At 56.4% G+C, this 15710-nt stretch overlaps 2 protein-coding genes across 3 annotated transcripts; one reads left to right on the top strand and one right to left on the bottom strand.

Moving 5' to 3' along the window:
- Window positions 1–879: 879 nt before the first annotated feature.
- Window positions 880–9918, top strand: PRICKLE3 (prickle planar cell polarity protein 3). Of its 2 annotated transcripts, none has more exons than XM_059157524.1 (9): window positions 880–1026; window positions 2208–2293; window positions 3117–3300; window positions 5255–5368; window positions 5695–5832; window positions 6722–6925; window positions 7038–7224; window positions 8227–8523; window positions 9082–9918. In XM_059157524.1, exons 1-9 carry the CDS (start codon window positions 985–987, stop codon window positions 9675–9677), a joined length of 1848 nt encoding a protein of 615 aa, XP_059013507.1. In that variant the 5' UTR covers window positions 880–984; the 3' UTR covers window positions 9678–9918. The 2 variants fall into 2 exon arrangements, with proteins under 2 accessions (XP_059013507.1, XP_059013508.1); XM_059157525.1 differs by lacking the exon at window positions 9082–9918 and adding an exon at window positions 7888–8036 and having other exon boundaries at window positions 891–1026; window positions 8227–8492.
- On the bottom strand, window positions 9919–12846 carry PLP2 (proteolipid protein 2). Its single transcript, XM_059157526.1, has 5 exons — window positions 12598–12846; window positions 11330–11482; window positions 11137–11232; window positions 10507–10597; window positions 9919–10321 (listed from the first exon to the last, which is right to left on the bottom strand). Exons 1-5 carry the CDS (start codon window positions 12691–12693, stop codon window positions 10299–10301), a joined length of 459 nt encoding a protein of 152 aa, XP_059013509.1. The 5' UTR covers window positions 12694–12846; the 3' UTR covers window positions 9919–10298.
- Window positions 12847–15710: the final 2864 nt, after the last annotated feature.

Raw genomic sequence — 15710 nt, 5'->3', positions numbered from 1 at the left:
ATGGAGTTGAGTATGGAGGAGGTACCCTAGGCCCACGCTGAAAGACCCGACGGCTGCTGCCCCCACCTTGCCTAATTAGAAACCCCCGCCTAGCGCCCGAGTTCTGATGGCAGGCTGGGGACCCCCTCCTCCCAGCCCTGAGGCACGGCGAAGTCTGACAGGCAAAGGAGAGACTCCCAGCTATGGGACTGAGCTCCGGGAAAAAGATATCTAACTGGAGAGAGAAAAATGGAAGTCAAGGGAGGGAAAGCTTTAAGATCTATTTCTCAGGACTTAGGGCGACAAGACAGCTGGACCTGTAAGGAAGGGAAGGGAGCAGGAGGTGAGGCCTCGGAATCTGTCCAGTGACTTTCACATCTTTCCCCCATAAATCTCAAATAGTCCTGGCTCTGATAAGGCCTGGGAGTGGAGGCTGTGGGGGTATATGAGAGCCAGCTCTCTGATGGTGGCGAGGGAGCACCAGCTGGGACTGCGATGGGCTTGGGGATCATTGTTGCAGCATTCATCCGGGGGAAAGAGACCCTCAGAATATCACCAGTGGGGAGGAGCGCCAAAAGGTTGCTTTAACCCCTCCCCTCCTCCCAATGAACTTCCAAGATAAACGGACACGAAATGCCAACACAAATACCCTAGCTCACCACTTCCAAGTCCCCCCTCCTCCGCTGCAGAGCCCTCAAGCCCTAGACTATTCCGTGGGAGGCCCTGTGGGCCATGCCTTCTGAGGCCTGGCTTGGGTCCAGGGCAAGAAGGCTGGGGAGCTCTCCCATAAGGCGCTCCTAGGCTGCCTGCCCCTCACCTCTAGGCAGGGGGCGCCTTGGCCCAGGAGTGAGCACAGGGCCAGGGGCGGACCGTGCGGGGCGCGCTCCTCCCACGCCGGTGTCAGATTTACGGAACAGAGCTCCCAGGCCGGACGCGCGGTGGCCTGACGGCTGTGAGGATTCCATCGGCCTGACCCTGCCCGGCTTGACCCTGCCCGGGCGCGCCATGTTCGCGCGTGGGTCCCGGAGGCGCCGCTCCGGGCGCGCGGTGAGCGAGACTTGGGGCAGCGGTGGGAGTCAGGGATAAACTGAGGCCCGGGAGCAGGGAATTGGGATAACGAGGAGGCGCTCCATCGAGGGTCTGGGAATCCCCAACCCCAGATTCCCAGAACGGACGGGCTGGGGCTGCTGGAAGTGTGCGGATTGAGGAAGGCGCAGGTCTGATGGCACCTGTTCCCTACTCACCTCTCTGCATACTTCTATCAGCACCCCAGGGACCTGGTGGGCTCCCTTCTCGTGTGAATTCTGGGAAGGGATTCTGAGGGCCAACAGACTGGATCCTGGGGTCCTGGACTGAACGAGGACCTCCTGAATTTCTGAGGAAAGGGACTTCCCCTGTACTTTGACAGAAGGCGATCTTAGGGGTGAGGTCACACTGCTGGGGTGCCTGAATATTAAGGGTCCAGGGATTAGGATGTGGGGGAAGAGGGCTTCCAGGCTTCTACTTGAGCCAGGAGCTTTCTGACTTCCTAGATAGCAGTGTTGCTTTTCTTTTGGAGGGGGTCTTTAGGTGGGGTCTGGGTTTGGTGGTCCAGAGGAGTGAATAGCCCTAGGATGTGAAGGGTGAAGACCAAGGCTTCTTGGGGTGGGGGTTATTCAATGGATCAGAGGCCTCCTGAGATCCTGAAGGAGGGTCTCCAGTTCCTTGGGTATGAAAGGGGGAAGCCAGGATTTAGGGGAGAGCTGTTGAGATTCAGAAAAGAGGGGAAGGTTTATTGTAGAGATCCCGAGTAAGGATGGGGCCGCAGACTCCTACCCTGTGGAACCGGAGTCCTGCTGGCCTCCTGGGCAGAGAAGGGGCCAAGGTGAGGCCTGAGAGAAGACACCCAGATTAGGGACTCTGTGCTCAGGTGGGGAGAGTATTCCGAGTTCGGGAGAGGTATGTGAGGTCTGAAGAAGTCAGAGGCAGTTGGGAGGTATCCAAGGCTGGGTGAGGGGGAAGGGAATTCCCTGAAAAGGGGGTTTACGGGGAGGTGGTCTCAGCTGCTCCGCCTTTACCTCAGTCGTGCCCTCCTCCCCCGCGCTGCGGGCGCTGTCCCAGCCTGCCCAGCGCTGCCCTGGTGGGACAGGCCTCAGCGTGCGGTCGCGGGAGTGGAGAGGCGGGCGTTGACTTCTCTCTCCCCGCCCCCGCGCCTCGCTGGGTCCCGCGTCTGTCCCCATTCACTTCAGCCTCCAGAGGCGGAGGACCCAGACCGCGGCCAGCCCTGCAACTCCTGCAGGGAGCAGTGCCCCGGCTTCCTACTGCATGGATGGAGGTAGGTGACCATGAAGCGCCTCGCCCTTTGTCAGGGCCCCGCCGTCAGGGGAAACCCCTAGAAGCTTCGGCCACACCCCTAGGCTTGAGCCGGGTCCCTCAGAGCAACTCAGCTGGGGTGGAGCCTCACGCTCAGCTTCAGGGCCCCGCCCCCTGACTCGTTCCCAATTGTCCTGTTCCCTGGAAAGCTCCACCCGCTCCATAGCCCCGCCCTCAGATGGTTATCACACGCCAGAGTCCCATCCCTAGGGAAATCCTCAGTCCCAAGGCGCTGAGCATCGTCTACTGACATCCAGCGCCTCTCAGGCTCAAAATTCCTCTCGTGGACCCAGTGTCCTGTCCTCCCCCTGGAGCCCTGTACCCCAAACATCTCAAAATACCCCAGAGTCCACAGCTGGCACATCTACAGGCTCGGAGCCTCCACCCGCCCACAAGTTCAGAGCCTCAGCACAGGCCAGAGCCCGCCTCTAGGGAAAGTTCCCCCACAACCTCCAAAGCCAGTCCCGAGGAGAAACCCCCCTGAATTTAAAGCTCCAATCTCAGACTCAGAGCCCCGCCCCTATTCAGGCCCACTGCCAGGAAAGTCTGACCTGAGTCCCAGAGATAAAAGTCATAGGCGGGCCTGCAGACCCTACAGCCCTGCCTCCAGCTCCCAGCCTTGCCCTCCTCTCGGGTCTCACCCACGGCAGCCCCTCCCCCAGGCCCAGAAGTCCTTGGGTGGTGCTGATCTGTCTGTCCCAGCCCCTTAGTTGGACCTTCATGGGCTGCTCAGGGGTCCAAGGGAGCCACCCCTTAATCACTGACCTCCATCCCCGTCCCCTCAGAAAGATCTGTCAGCACTGCAAATGCCCGAGGGAGGAGCACGCGGTGCACACGGTGCCTGTGGACCTGGAGCGCATCATGTGTCGGCTAATCTCAGACTTCCAGCGCCACTCCATCTCCGATGATGACTCAGGCTGTGCCTCGGAGGAGTATGCCTGGGTGCCCCCTGGTCTCAAGCCAGAGCAGGTGACCAGAGGCCGCCACCCACTCTTCTTCTCCAGTAGATGCTTACACGCACACGCACACACAGCACACACATACACACACTCAGGTAGAATCCTATTTCTGGGACAACATGAGACCATGTGAATCCTTCTGACCCCCCTGCAATCTCACAGTGATCATTCCCCCACAATTCTTGGCGAATACTGAATGATCACTGAGCAGGTTGGTCGGGGCCTGTTCACCTCACTCCTATTCTACCCCTTGACTCAGGTCTCATGCCAGCGCTTTGTTCTCCACATTTCCATTAATGGATTCGCTCAACAAATAGTTATTGAGCACCTACTGCATGTCACACTTTGTTCTGGGCACTGGGGCCACAGCAGTGGATAAGACATACACAAAATATGTCTGCCCACATGGAGCTTAGAGTCTTAAAGTGAGCACCAGCCAGTAAACACACCTGGAAAAATATGTCAGATAGTTTTAAGGGCTATGGAATTAAAAAAAAAAAAAGGCAGGGAAGAAGTGAAGGAGAGAAATCTTAGAATTGTAAATAGGGTGCCCGGGTCAGCCTCTATGAAAATATGATGTTTGGGCTTCCTGAAGGAGGTAAAGAAGTGCCATGCATATATCCATGGTTAGAGCTATCCAGGCAAGAGGAATAGCCAAGCAAAGGCCCTGAGGCAGGAGTGTGCTCGGCCGTGTGGGGAACGGTGAGGAGACCATTACCATTGTGGCTAGAGCAGAGTGAGTGACTGGGAGAGGGAGTGGAAGTGAGGACAGAGGTGGGGAGGGAGACATGGGGAAGACTTTGACCTCTATTCTGAATGAAGAAGAAGCCACAAGAGGGTTGTGACCGGAGAAGGGATGTGGTTTGCTTTCAGATTAAACAGGCTCCCCCTCTGGCTACTGTGAGGAAAATAGGCTATAGGTATGAGGGTCGAGGCAGGGGGACCATGACTAATAACCATGTTGGCAGTGGAAGTAGTGAGTGGTGGTCAGATTCTGGATACATTTTGAAAGCAGAACTAAGAGGATTTGCTTGTGGGTGTGTGAGAGAGAGGAGTCAAAGATGACCTCAAGGAGGGATGGATTAACTGACAGGGGACAGGCCAAGGCAGAGCATAAGTTCGGTTTTGGCCATCTGGAGTTCTGAGATGCCCATCAGAGATGTGAGTGGCCATGTGGCCTGGCACTCAAGGGAGGTATCACAGGGCTGGAGGTATGGATTTGTGAAGCATGAGCCATGAAGTGGTATTTATAACCATGAGTTTGGATGTGATTCCCCAGGGAGCGAATGTAGAGAGAGGCAAAGGAACCATGGATGAGCCTGAAGCTCCTCCCACATTTGGGGGTCGGTTACTTGAAGAAGAACCAAAAAGGGGACAGAGAAGGAATAGCCAATAAGGTAGGAGGAAACTGAGGACAGTGTTCTGGAAGCCAAGGGAACAAAGCATTTCCAGGAAAAGGGAGTGATAAGCTGTGTTCAGTGCTACTTATGGGTCTGGCTGGATGAGGACTGAGACCCGAAAAAGGATTCTGAAGGTGTGGACATCGTCAATGACTGGGACAGGAACAGCTTTGAGGAGCAGCAGGGACGGAAGGGGCAGGGAAGCCTGACTGGAGTTGGGTCTGGAGACAATGGGAGAGGAAGTGGAGGGGGTGAGTGCCCACAGCTCTTTTGAGGAACTCTGCTGTAAAAGAAAAAATGGGGGATAGCAGCTGGAGAGAAACGTGGGGTCAAGGCCTGAAGGAACTCATGGCATGTGTGGGAGGTGATGGAAATGATCTGTAGGAAGGAAAGGTGGAGAGTGTCAGTAGACAGTCCCTTCCGATGACTTTAATTTATAAAGTTTATAACCATGAGTTTGGATGTGATTCCAAGAAGTAGGGAGAAGTAGGGGCCCACCATCCCGCTGCATCCTAGCTCACCGCTAGTCTCAATTGTTCTCTCCCGTCCCCCACATCCTCCCAGGTATACCAATTTTTCAGCTGCCTCCCAGAGGATAAGGTTCCCTACGTCAACAGTCCTGGGGAAAAATACAGGATCAAGCAGCTGCTGCACCAGCTGCCCCCACACGACAGTGAGGTGAGGAGTGAGAAGACAGGAAGGCCATGCCAGGTAGTGAGGGGGCAGGGCGCAACCAGGGCAAATGCTAAGCAGCTGGAAAGAAACACACAGGGTCAGGGGAGGAAAGGGAAGCCCATCCAATGTGAAAGGTGTACACAGGCAGGGACAGGTGGGCCATTCCTTGGCCAAACCACAGCTGAGCCCTGGGAGAGGAGGTAAAGGGTGGAGATGTCGGGCAGGAAGCACCCAGCTGGACCAAAGCCTACAGGTGAACTGAGTGTGGATAAATTCTGGAAGGGGGGGGAAGCATGGTGGGAGGAGCCTGGAAGACCCTCCCACCCCAGGCACAGTACTGCACTGCACTGGAGGAGGAGGAGAAGAAAGAGCTCAGAGCCTTCAGCCAGCAGCGGAAGCGGGAGAACCTGGGCCGTGGCACCGTGCGCATCTTCCCCGTGACCATCACTGGGGCCATCTGTGAGGAGGTGAGCCAGGCTGGGCCCCAGTGGGTGAGAGCAGTGCCTTTGCTCCAGGCCCTGGGAAGAGATGAAGCCTGCAGCTTCAGTCCTAGGGGTCTGTCTCTCATGTCCCCTCTGGTGGATGGGGTCCTTTCCTCACATCCCACCATTAGGCAGGGACCATGCCTTAAGGCCTCCCTGGCCAGCAAGATCTGTCTGCAGGGCCCCCTGATGGACAGGGCTTGTTCCCTCTCAGCTCAAGGTTGACTGTGGTCTGTCTCTAAGGAGGCCCTAGTGGACCTTCTCTATTAGCTCCCTCTTCACAGTGGATGTGAGGTGTGGGCTGTCTCTCTGGTCCTCTTGTGTTTAAGACATGTCCTTAAGAACTGAGCCACAGTGGTCTGGCCTGTCTATAGGGCCCAGTGGCAGGTAGAATTTGTCTTCAAGGCCCCTCCTGGCAGATGGAGCCTGACCCTAGATCCTCCTTTGAGGTTCTAAGGTGAGGTTTGTTGCTAAGGTTCCCCCACTGGGCCTGGCCTAACTCTCTCTCTCTCTCTCTCTCTTTAAGATTTTATTTATTTGAGAGAGTGACGACTAGAGAGAGAGATAATCGGGTTCCCCGCTGGGTAGGGAGCCCAGTATGGAACTCCATCCCCGGCCCACCTGAGATCATGACCTGATTTGAAGCCAGATGCTTAACCAATTGAGCCACCTAGGTGCCCCCTGGCCTGTCTCTTTGATTTCCCCAGCTCCCTAAGGACAAGACTTGCCTTTAAGGCCACCCACAATTAGAAGGGCCAGTCTCTGTGGGTTAGGATCACAGAAGTTGGCCAGGGGCAGGCCCAAGTGTGACAGGCCTCGGCAGACCCCCATCTGGTTTGACTGTCAGTGGCAGCGTCTCTCTGTCATCTGGCAGTGCGGGAAGCAGATCGGAGGTGGCGACATCGCTGTGTTTGCCAGCCGAGCAGGCCTGGGTGCCTGCTGGCACCCACAGTGTTTCGTGTGCTCCACGTGCCGCGAGCTGCTGGTGGACCTCATCTACTTCTACCATGCCGGCAAAGTCTACTGCGGCCGCCACCACGCAGAGCGCCTGCGCCCACGTTGCCAAGCCTGTGACGAGGTTCATGCCTGTCCACCCCGGGGTGGGAGTGGAGGGTGAGCGGGGCCAGGGGAAAGCCCTTCTGATGGCCAAGGTGGCCCGTGTCCCTCTCCCCCCTTCCTTCCCCCCTCAGATCATCTTCTCCCCTGAGTGCACCGAGGCCGAGGGCCGGCACTGGCACATGGGGCACTTCTGCTGCTTCGAGTGCGAAGCATCGCTGGGAGGGCAGCGCTACGTCATGCGTCAGAGCCGCCCCCACTGCTGCGCCTGCTACGAGGCCCGCCACGCTGAGTACTGTGATGGCTGTGGGGAGCACATTGGTGGGTGAATAGGAAAAGGGACGGGGCAACACATGGAAAGCCTGGCCGTAGCACCACCCCACCAGGATCCTCCGTTATAGTCCATACTTGCGGTCTAGTGCCCGCATATAGCCCTCCACCCTTTACTGCAAGTCCCTCACCAGCATCCCCCATCATGCTGGACTTATGAAACCCTACCTGTGTGACCCTAGGCACAACTGCCTATCTATGCCCACTTCCAGGGTTCCCCCTAATTCCCAGCTCCCCTAGCCCCCTGTGGTCACCCTCTTACTCCCTAGGCGGAGGCCCAACTCTCCTAGACTCTCCATAGTCTCTAAAACTCCTCCATCAGGGGCGCCTGGGTGGCTCAGTGGATTGAGCCGCTGCCTTCGGCTCAGGTCATGATCTCAGGGTCCTGGGATCGAGTCCCGCATCGGGCTCTCTGCTCAGTGGGGAGCCTGCTTCCTCCTCTCTCTGTCTGCCTCTCTGCCTACTTGTGATCTCTCTCTGTCAAATAAATAAATAAAATCTTTAAAAAAAAAAAAAAAAAAAAAAAAAAACTCCTCCATCAGCTAGGTACAGTCAGTCCTACCTCCTGAGCCGCACTCTGCCCTCTAAGACCCACTCCTTTCCCACCAAGGCCCCGCCCTACCTTCTAAGCCCTGCCCCTCAACTTTCCTTCAGGTCCACCTTTTACACTCCATCCACCTGACCCACATCTCAAGAGTCCAATGCCCACCCCCAGTCTGGGAGGGGGCACCCTGGGAAAGAAAGAGAAGGAGAAGAGGAGACATCAGCTGGGTTCACAGAGAGAAAGAATGAAGAAACTTAGAGTGAAGCCCAAACCTCAGTTTCCCTTCTTCCTCCAGAAAAGAGCCCCATTCTGGAGAGTTGGGAGGGAGGGTGTCTTGGGGTGCCCTGCCTCAGATTCCCTGCCTCTTCCCAAGATGGGCCCCATTCAGGACAGGCAAGGGCTATGCCTGCTGGCTCTGCCTCAGTTTTCCCCCTCTTCCATCCCCGCAGGCCTGGACCAGGGTCAGATGGCTTATGAGGGCCAGCACTGGCATGCCTCAGACCGCTGCTTCTGCTGTAGTCGCTGCGGGCGAGCTCTCCTGGGCCGCCCCTTCCTGCCACGCCGTGGCCTGATCTTCTGCTCGAGAGCCTGCAGCCTGGGGTCTGAGCCCACACCTTCCGGGACGGGCCGCCGGAGCTGGAGCGCGGGCACGGTCTCCACACCTCTCGCAGCATCCACAGCCTCTTTCTCCACTGCGGAGGCGTCCGAGACCACGAGCAAAGGGACCAGCACGGAGCCAGAGCCCGGTGAGCTAACCCTGGAGGCACGCCTAGCCTCTCCGAGTCCCCGCCCCCACCTCAAGCCGGACACCTCCCCTTGGCTGCCCAGACCCTTCTCAGGCAGCATCCCTGGCCTCGCCCCCACCTCCGTCCAGGCTGCATCCCCAAACCGTGCTAGGACTAGTCTCCAGCCCACACTACCCCTTGTGAACCCTGGCTCCGCCCCTCTGTTACAAGGCCCGTCCCCTAGCCTCAACTTGTTCCCTCTTGAACCCAAGTTCTTCCTCCTTTCATCCAAACCCCTCACCTTCCTCCCTCCGTGCCCAGGCCCCACCCCCCATTCTATGGCTAACTTGGTCGACTTTAGTCAATGTCACCCCCCCTTACGTCAGAAGCCACGCTTCTATTCCCTCCACCCAGAGTCTGCTCCAAGCTTCACATTTCCCAAACTCCCCCCACCTCCCTGCCGCCCTCCAACTGCTGCTCCCACTTTCCCAGTCCTGACGGGGTAAGGTGGAGAGAAGTCCCTTCTACCCGCCTCCCCTCAGGGGCCACATAACAGGGAGTTGCTCCCTCTCTTTCTAGTTGCAGGCCCTGAGGAGCCCACCCACTTTCTGAGAGGGGCCCCCCACCGCCACTCTATGCCAGAGCTGGGGCTCCGCAGCCCCCCAGAGCCGCCCCCAGGACTCCCCAGCCAGCCTGATCCGAGCCCAGAAGATGGTGCCTTTGGTCGCCAGAGCACCCCTCGCGTCAGCTTCCGTGATCCTCTGGTGTCTGAAGGAGGTCCTCGGCGGACCCTGAGTGCACCCCCAGCACAACGTCGCAGGCCTCGTAGTCCCCCACCCAGAGGCCCCACCCATCGCCGCCGCCGTCGCCACCACCACCATCATCATCATCACGGCCGCCACTCAGGCAGACATCACCACCACCAGTGTGATTTGGGATCAGGGTCAGACTCAGGATCTTGCTCCAGCTCACCTTCTAGCCCCAGCTCTGAGTCCTCAGAGGAGGACGGCTTCTTCCTAGGGGAACGCATCCCCCTGCCCCCGCATCTTTGCAGGCCTGGCCCTGCTAAGGACAATGCAACTGGAACCCCCAAATCCCCATCTCCACAGCTCCCCAGGAGCTCTCGCCCAGGGATGCCTCGCCAGGCCAGAGACAAGAACTGCATCGTGGCTTGAAGGCAGTGTAGTCCTGGAGGGTTCTGTTCTCCCGTCAGTGGAGATGATCCCATCTCCCAGCCCAAGCCATAAATCCCCTTCCTCCTTCATCTGTTTGTGTTAATGAAGTAATTTAATATTTGCTGTAAAACAGGCCTGGCTTCTTTACCTCCTCGCTCCAGCTGTCCCCTCCCCAATTTTCCCCTTCCTGATGCTTGAAATTTATCCACATTTGACCAAAGGATTAATTTATTCATTATCATATGTTGTAACAATCTGTTTATTTATCCCCCACAGAACCACCCCCCACATAGAGGAGCTTATTTGGTGTGGGTCACAACCTAGGGCCTAGAATCTGAAATCTGGGCCCCCCCCACCCTCATTTTGTGGCTTCAGTGGGTGCATAGTCCAGGCAGAACAAGTGTCTCCTCCTGGGTGCTGCAGAAGGGAGACAGAGAGGCACACCCATAAAGGTGGCCACACCCAGGAGGGACTGGCAGCTAGGAAGACAGATTCTCCCAATAAAGGCACTTGTACTTCAGTAAGAGGCTGGGAGTTGGCTGGGAGTGTTGTCGGGGCAGGGAGGAGTTACTCGAAGGAAGTGTTATTTGCAGGCTTCAGAGAGAAATGAAGGGAGTTCACCTACACCGGGCCATCTGCAGGGTCTGCAAGTGAGGAAAAGAGAGGAAAGCATTGGCAGGATCCTATGCCCATTTCCAGACAAGGAATACTGAAGCTTACCGTACTCATGGGCTAAAGCCATCAGTATCATCAGTATTTATGCCCGTGGGAGACCCCCTTTCCTACTCAAACCCCCAGCAACACTCCCCCCACTAACACACACACTTACCAGTAGGAGCTGCTGTATGTCTTTGCTGCCGCAAGGGGAAGGTGATGTAGGCATCATAGCCAAAGAGGCTTGTGGCAAGTAGGCCCAGTACCTGAGGGTGGGGATGGGCACAAGGGAGGTGGTATTAGGTCCGTCAGCCTACTCAGCCTCTTGCTTCCTTGTATCTACCACCTCCAATGACTGCTCCCATGCAGGGATGGTGACTAAAACCCCAGATCAGGAAGCCAGAGAGCCCCAGGGACAAGCCAGGAGATGGGAACCAACCCCATCCTCCCTCCTCCTAGAACCTCCCAACACAGGGTAACCACACAGTGGCCCCACACGTCAGTGGCACCATGCACATGGCACATTCAAGACAAAGTTCTAGTGGATAGTAGTCTCGTGTGTTGACAAAGGGGCCACCTCTTTGTGCTTTCCACAGAGGTCCCTGTGTTGGACAAGGCATGGCCTTTCGTGGAAAATGATGATCTCCGGAGGACAACCAGAGCATGGTCCAGACCTTCCTGCAGGCTCTGAGGACAAGTGTGACCTGCTAAGGGCCATATACTTTCTCCCAAAAGCAGAAGCAGAACTGGGCCCTGGATTCTCTAACCCCTATCTTTGCCTTGGAGCTGCCTCTGTGGCTTTTACCCCTGCGATGATTTTGGAGTGGTTTCCTCCCTCAACAAGGACAACAATGGAGGTGATCAGGTAGAGGATGGCCGCTATGAGGGTTCGGAAGAAGTCCTGTGAGGCATGGGGAGAAGAGGGGAAGTCAGCATCTTCGGTCCCAGGACCATCCCAACTGCCCCGGGGCTCCTCCCTAGTCCTGCCCCTTTCTCACACTCCAAGGCCAGTTGATGATCTGTATCTTCGTATGCAGGTCGCACATGTAGATGACAAAGAAGATAGCAGCAAGGATCATCTCGACCACCGACAGGGAGGAGTATCCTGGCGTGGAGGCACTGAAGCAGATCAGAATCACCAGGCACAATATCTGGAAGGATGACAGGGGAAAGGGGACAACCCCCTCCCCCAACTCCAATCAGCATCCAGGGCTGAGGGGATTTGGCTTAAATTGGAGGTCTCAAACTCCGACGATGCCTACCAGGGCTGGAAAGATGACAAATACTAACAGCTAAACGTTTACTTTGTGCTCACTGTCCCAAAAGTTGTTCTAGAGGCTGTACAAGTAGGAATTTACTTAATCATCATGACAACCCCATAAGCTGGGTACTATTATTAGTAACCTTATTTTATAGATGAGAAAACTGAGGCACTAAGAGGTTAAGTGACTTGCCCCGGGGGCGGGGGCACCTAGGAAGGGATAGAGCTGGGTGCCTCGGTCCCCCGCCTTTTCCCTTACAGCATAGGGGCGGGCTGCAGGGAGTGGTGCTGCCAGGTGTTTGGTGAGCACTGCTGGCGCCAGCTTCAGGGCCTTAACAGAGGCGGGACCTGCGGTTCCCTCGGCAACCCCTTTGGGAAGCGGTGAGAGTGACAACGGAGGGGCAGGACTCTGTTAAAGGCGTCGCACCCCTTTTACAAGTGAATCAAAGTGGCTCCCACTTTCAGGAAGCCAAGGGTGGGAAACCCAGGCTCCCCGAGCGGCCCGAAGAGCTAAGGACATCCTCCGGACCACAGAAGGGCAAGGAAGAACTCGTAAAGGGCGGACCGCCCTACACCGTAGGACCAGGGCTCAGGGCCCCACCCCAACAGGCCCCGCCTCTGGGCGCGCAGCCAGCCCGCCCGCCAGTGCCCAGGCCGCGCCACGCCCTGCCACGAGAGGCCCCCCCCCGCCGGCCTCCTAGCCCCCTGGGATCCCTCCGAGGAGCCCACCAATGTGTCCACACGGTCTCCCTCCACAAGGCCCCCCCATAGGCGCTATGGTCCCTTTGCGGCACCCCGTAGCCCAGCAGCTCCTGACCACCTTCTCCAGTCCCCACTGGTTTGCCCCGAGCCCCTGGATTCGGGCCTCCACCACCAACCCACACTCCCGCGCCCCACTGCCGAGCGCCTCCAGACCCGCGCCTGCCTCACCCGGGGCCTCCGGGCTCCTCATGGTCCAGCCACTCCGCCCTGCCTTTGCCCACCCTCCTGTCCCGGGACGCTCACAATCTCAGCAAACAGGAGAATTCCCTTTCGGGTGCGCGAAAAGTTGGTGCAGGCGGCCCAGCAGCCGGGGGCCGAGAGGCGCTCGGAATCCGCCATGGGGTGGGCCGGAGTCCCTAGGGGCGCGGAGTATCTACTCGCTTTCTGGCGGATTTCGGGACGCTGCACACCCTGCCGTCTTGCCCGCCGTCTGGCTGGGAAGGGGGCCCTCGGGGCGAAGGAGGGAGTGAATCACCTCGCAGAGCAGAAGCGGGCGGGGCCGGAGGGGGCCGGGCCAGGTGGCTGCCGCCCCGGAAGCCCCTTTGCCCCGCCTGCCAAGGATACTCCCCGCTGGGTGCGTAACCCCCAGGGCGCCCCACCTCGGGGGGCGCCAGCCTTTGAGGCTTGGCAGTTCGGGGTACCATGTGCGGTAATGGCGGGACCTTTTGCGCTTTCGGAATAGGAATGCTTTCTGTGCTGCCTCAATTCAGAACCTCGGGGATCTGGTTTTGGGGAAGCACATGACTCAGTTTCCTTAGCTGTAAAAATGGCTGAGGCCATGGTTAAACCCAGGCATGTTTCCAGAATTCTGAATATTTCGGATCTTAGAAAGCTGTGTATTTCTTAACACTCTCAGCGAGGTCTGAGGCAGCCCCGTTTTAAAATAATAATAATAATAATAAACCTTAATATTTATTCAAGTAAAGGTGTGGAAATCGTTCACAATAAGTGGGATAAGCCAGAACTGAAAATTGTCCCTCATTAAGTCAGGTTAGGTTTTGTAACCAAATGGTGCCCAGTACGTGGGAAAGCTATTTCCAGAGCTTTGGGGACTTCAAATTTCAGGTAAAGGATCATGGTTGGTGGAATAAACCCCTTAGCAGTGATGGAAATGAGATTGCACTAGCGCACAGCCTAAGAGAGAATAGGGCTTGGTGAGCATCAAACTGCTCAGTACATGGGGACAGACATTATTAACGGTGTCACAACCCAGAGGCTCTCTGTTCTGCAATCTTAGGGAGGCCCTGGCCCCAAGTGCTGGGCCTCTGTTTCCTGGTTCTCAGAAGAGAGCCACCAGCACAGCCCTAGATGAAGAACGGGGAAGGAGCCCCCGTTTCTTTAGTGCTGGAAGCTTGGCAAGATGAGAGGAAGATTCCTGGGGTCCCAGTTGGGGTGACAAAGCTGATGACATTTGAAGTGTGTTATCCTAAGTGAGCTATTTCTCCTGACTCAGCCTTGATTTCTGCATCTGAGACAGGCATCTGGTCACAGGAATCAGGATCTCCCTGGAGACAGATATGCTGAGGATCACATTCTCTAGACTGAACGTTGGTTTTATTCTCATCCCATTTGAGGGAAGAGTTGTGGCTGGAAGGCCAGGACAGTTAGACCCAAGGGCCTGCCTGCACATACACCCCAACCTGGGGTGCCTCAAAACCAAGAAAGGGGCACCCTACTATCAGCCCGGGCTGCTGAGAGTGGTTGGGTGATAGAAGGAATGAAGCACACTTTTCCCCAGACTGAGTGTGTGCTTTCCAACTTTGTGAGGACATATCTGAGTTTCTAGAACAAAATAAACTCTGCTCCACTTCGGAGCCTTTGCACTTGCTGTTCCCATGGCTGCCAGTGCCCTTCTCCAAGCTCTTCATACATTTATTTGGCTTTTGGTCAATCAGGTCCTAGCTCAAAGGTTGGCTTCAAAGAGACCAGCAGCCCACCATCATTATTTCCACCAACATAACCTCCTTTAGCTGTCTTTATAACTCTGACCTCTCTCTGAAGTTATCTTTAATTTATTCCTTTTCTTTTCTTTTTTCTTTTCTTTCTTCTTTCCTTTGCCTTTTCCAACCTAGGTTTACACAAAGTTAGAAATCTTTATGTCTCGTTTCACCAGCATCTCCCCAGTGCCTATACAGTGCAAAGTAAACAACTGGGGCTCAATTATTACTTGATTAAAAGGACAGGCTCGGGAATCCGGCCTTGATTAAATCTCGCTTCAACCTCCTCCCTCAAGCCATTTATACTATCTGGGCCTCACTTCCCTCCCCCATGAAATGGACATATCAGGATTGTTGAGCAGATGTTTAAGTAGATGAAAATAGATACTGCAAGTAGAGCCAGTAGTAGGAATAAGGCTAAGTAAATGGTGGCTGGGGTTACTATTATTAGTCTCCGGGGTGTGACTGTGTTGATAGGACTGAAGCTCCTTCACTTCCCTAGAGCCACACCTCCACTAGGCTCTGAGTCAAGGGTAGCTGGAAGCCCCAGCGCACTACCCCACAATGTCCACAGTGCTGACCGTTGAAGCATTCACCAGCTCCCAGCCTGGCTTTAAGGTCCCCCTCTCTTTCCAGCGTCAGCCTAGAAATTCACATGCCCATCTTTTAATTTGTCTCCCCTCTCCGGTGGGAGTTGCCCATTCCCACCCGACCACAGCTTCCTTCATGGAGGGGGGGGGAGGGTCAAGTGCTTGGGGTGTGGTGACAAACGAAGGTAACTAGACAGTTCTTGCCTCGGCCAGCGCTGGCTTTGGGGCTATCCCGGTAGGAGTCCAGCTGGCCACATAAGCCCTGCCTTCAGGGCTCTGCTCCCAGGATGGAGGAAACTCTGGCCTCTTCCAGGACCAGGAACGCCCAGCATGTGGCGTGTGCGCACAAGCCTGGCGCTGTTCGTCACCATGTATGGAAGAGGGGGCGCGGCTGAGAGGTTCTAACAGCCTTTTTTTAGCGCAACCCGCTGACTCACACCTTCCTGGCTCCGCCCCAAAGGGGGCTCCAGGGCCCCAGCCCATGTCCTAAGGGTGGCAGTCTGCGTGCCAGCGAGAGCCAGCCAACCAGGCCGGAAGTGAGAGACCACAGGCTCCCGGTGAAGGACGCCACCCTGGTTCTAGCCTTGCTATCAGGCTATCAGGACGATTCCTGATCGGGGCTGTGGGTATTCAGGCGCACTCCCGCTACAACGGCCCACCTCTGCATTCCCTATGCCGGGAGCAAAGATTATCTGTGAGCCCCGCACACCGCCCAAAAAGTGAAATGAATGAACGCGGAGAGAAGCAGGAGCTGGCGAAGAAAAACCGAGTGGGGAGAAAGCACGCCAGGCTGAGGATCGGCACAGGCAGACCCCGCTAGAGACACGGG

The sequence above is a fragment of the Mustela lutreola genome, chromosome X, assembly GCF_030435805.1.
Source record: "Mustela lutreola isolate mMusLut2 chromosome X, mMusLut2.pri, whole genome shotgun sequence".
Classification (NCBI taxonomy): Eukaryota; Metazoa; Chordata; class Mammalia; order Carnivora; family Mustelidae; genus Mustela; species Mustela lutreola.
Note: the sequence above shows the minus strand (reverse complement) of the source record. Positions and strands in the feature narration are given on the sequence as shown.

What these genes read in the sequence shown, in the direction of transcription:
- PRICKLE3 (XM_059157524.1), top strand. Translation starts at nt 985, where the DNA reads ATGTTCGCGCGTGGGTCCCGGAGGCGCCGCTCCGGGCGCGCG. An exon ending in GGCGCCGCTCCGGGCGCGCG is followed by an intron (nt 1,027 to 2,207) that starts GTGAGCGAGACT and finishes CATTCACTTCAG; the next exon opens with CCTCCAGAGGCGGAGGACCC. An exon ending in GTTGCCAAGCCTGTGACGAG is followed by an intron (nt 6,926 to 7,037) that starts GTTCATGCCTGT and finishes TTCCCCCCTCAG; the next exon opens with ATCATCTTCTCCCCTGAGTG.
- PLP2 (XM_059157526.1), bottom strand. Translation starts at nt 12,693, where the DNA reads ATGGCGGATTCCGAGCGCCTCTCGGCCCCCGGCTGCTGGGCCGCCTGC. An exon ending in TTCTCCTGTTTGCTGAGATT is followed by an intron (nt 11,483 to 12,597) that starts GTGAGCGTCCCG and finishes TCATCCTTCCAG; the next exon opens with ATATTGTGCCTGGTGATTCT. An exon ending in ACTCCAAAATCATCGCAGGG is followed by an intron (nt 10,598 to 11,136) that starts GTAAAAGCCACA and finishes CCCCACCCTCAG; the next exon opens with GTACTGGGCCTACTTGCCAC.